We start from the raw sequence: 1,513 nt of genomic DNA on the forward strand, positions 1-1,513 counted from the left end.
TCTCTCTCTCTCTCTCTCTATATATATATATATATATATATATATATACATTCTCTCTCTCTCTGTCTGCCTGTCTCTCTCTCCCTCTATATATACATTCTCTCTCTCTCATATTATATATACATGTATGTGTGTGTGTGTGTGTGTGTGTGTGTGTGTGCGCGTGTGATTTTGTTTGCACTGTTTTTGTTCATGTTGAATATGACATACTTGCATTTGCAGCAACACCACAAGCCAGTTCCACCGTAGGTACCACTAAACGTGTGGCAACTACAGAGACTGTGTCATGTGGCAACCCGACTGTACTGAATGGGAACTCTGGCAGCTTTACTTCTCCGGGTTACCCAGGAAACTACCCTAACAACGCTTACTGTACTTGGCAGATATCTGTCAATATGAGTGACGTTGTTGCCATCCGGTAAGACATTGTCTTCTTTCTAGGTTTAATTTTCTTACATGTTCTTGGACAGAAACTATACTTACCACTGATAACATGTACAGTGATCTGGAATCTTGTATAAATTCACACATAGGTCATATGACACTTCAAAATGCAATAGTATAGTTTGCATATTTTGATCTTAATACGTAATGTCCATGTTATCACATATTGCAAAAATATGGCATCAATTGCAAAATTCTTGCAGATTTACAGCGTTCAACCTGGAGTATGAATACTTCTGTGCCTATGACTCCCTCGTTGTGCATGATGGTCCAGACGCTACTACTCCTGTGCTTGCCACCCTTTGTGGTTGGTCAGCTAGAACAGTCACCACCACTGGGAACAGCGCCTTTCTGGTGTTTACCAGTGATTATTCAATGACTTATTCCGGATTTTTCGCCACCTTTACTGCTGAGGATCCCCCATGTAAGTCAAAAGTTCCCTGCCATCATATAACAAAACCAAAATCAGCTGCCTAAAATTCAGTCTTGTTAGCTATAGGTCCAACTTCCGTTCAAATTAACAAAATTCGCTCGACGGGCAGCGACTTTTTTTGGGGGGGGGGCGTAAAAAATCAGTGTCCCAAGTAATGCATAGATGGAGACCATATCATTGATATTACTGGAGTGTCAAAACCAGGTACGAAATGGAAACTTGTGACCAATATTGACGTCAAATCATTCCATGTATAAAAGCAATTCATGTCTTACACAGTCAGTTTTTTGTTTTTTTTTGTTTTGCAGCAACATGTTCCCCTGAAATGTTTACATGTTCAAATGGAGACTGTGTCGACCTGAACCGTACTTGTGACGGCATCAGGGACTGCCCTGATGGAAGTGATGAACACGATTGCGGTAAGTTTTGTATAAAACATTTATCAATCTATATGTTTAGTCATAGTCCTTACGACATTCCCTGTATGTGGTTTTGTTGTGTCAATAAAGTTCTTCTTCTATTTATGTACCAATCTATCTTTCTATTAATCATCTATCTACATGTATCTATCTAATAGTTTGTATGTATGTTTGTATCTGTCTCTCTGTGTCTCTCTCTGTCTGTCTGTCTGTCTCT

The 1,513-nt window shown here is 39.4% G+C and overlaps 1 protein-coding gene across 1 annotated transcript in view; it reads left to right on the top strand.

Annotated features, from left to right (window-relative positions):
• Positions 1–1,513, top strand: part of LOC109462688 (CUB and sushi domain-containing protein 1-like) — a 14,942-nt gene that overhangs the window by 13,212 nt on the left and 217 nt on the right. The window contains exons 20-22 of the mRNA XM_019759249.1: positions 223–418; positions 648–868; positions 1,186–1,296. Coding sequence (XP_019614808.1) covers positions 223–418; positions 648–868; positions 1,186–1,296 — 528 coding nt within the window. The remainder of the gene's footprint in view (positions 1–222; positions 419–647; positions 869–1,185; positions 1,297–1,513) is intronic.

The sequence above is a fragment of the Branchiostoma belcheri genome, unplaced genomic scaffold (assembly GCF_001625305.1).
Source record: "Branchiostoma belcheri isolate BF01 breed outbred unplaced genomic scaffold, Haploidv18h27 scaffold12, whole genome shotgun sequence".
Taxonomy (NCBI): domain Eukaryota; kingdom Metazoa; phylum Chordata; class Leptocardii; order Amphioxiformes; family Branchiostomatidae; genus Branchiostoma; species Branchiostoma belcheri.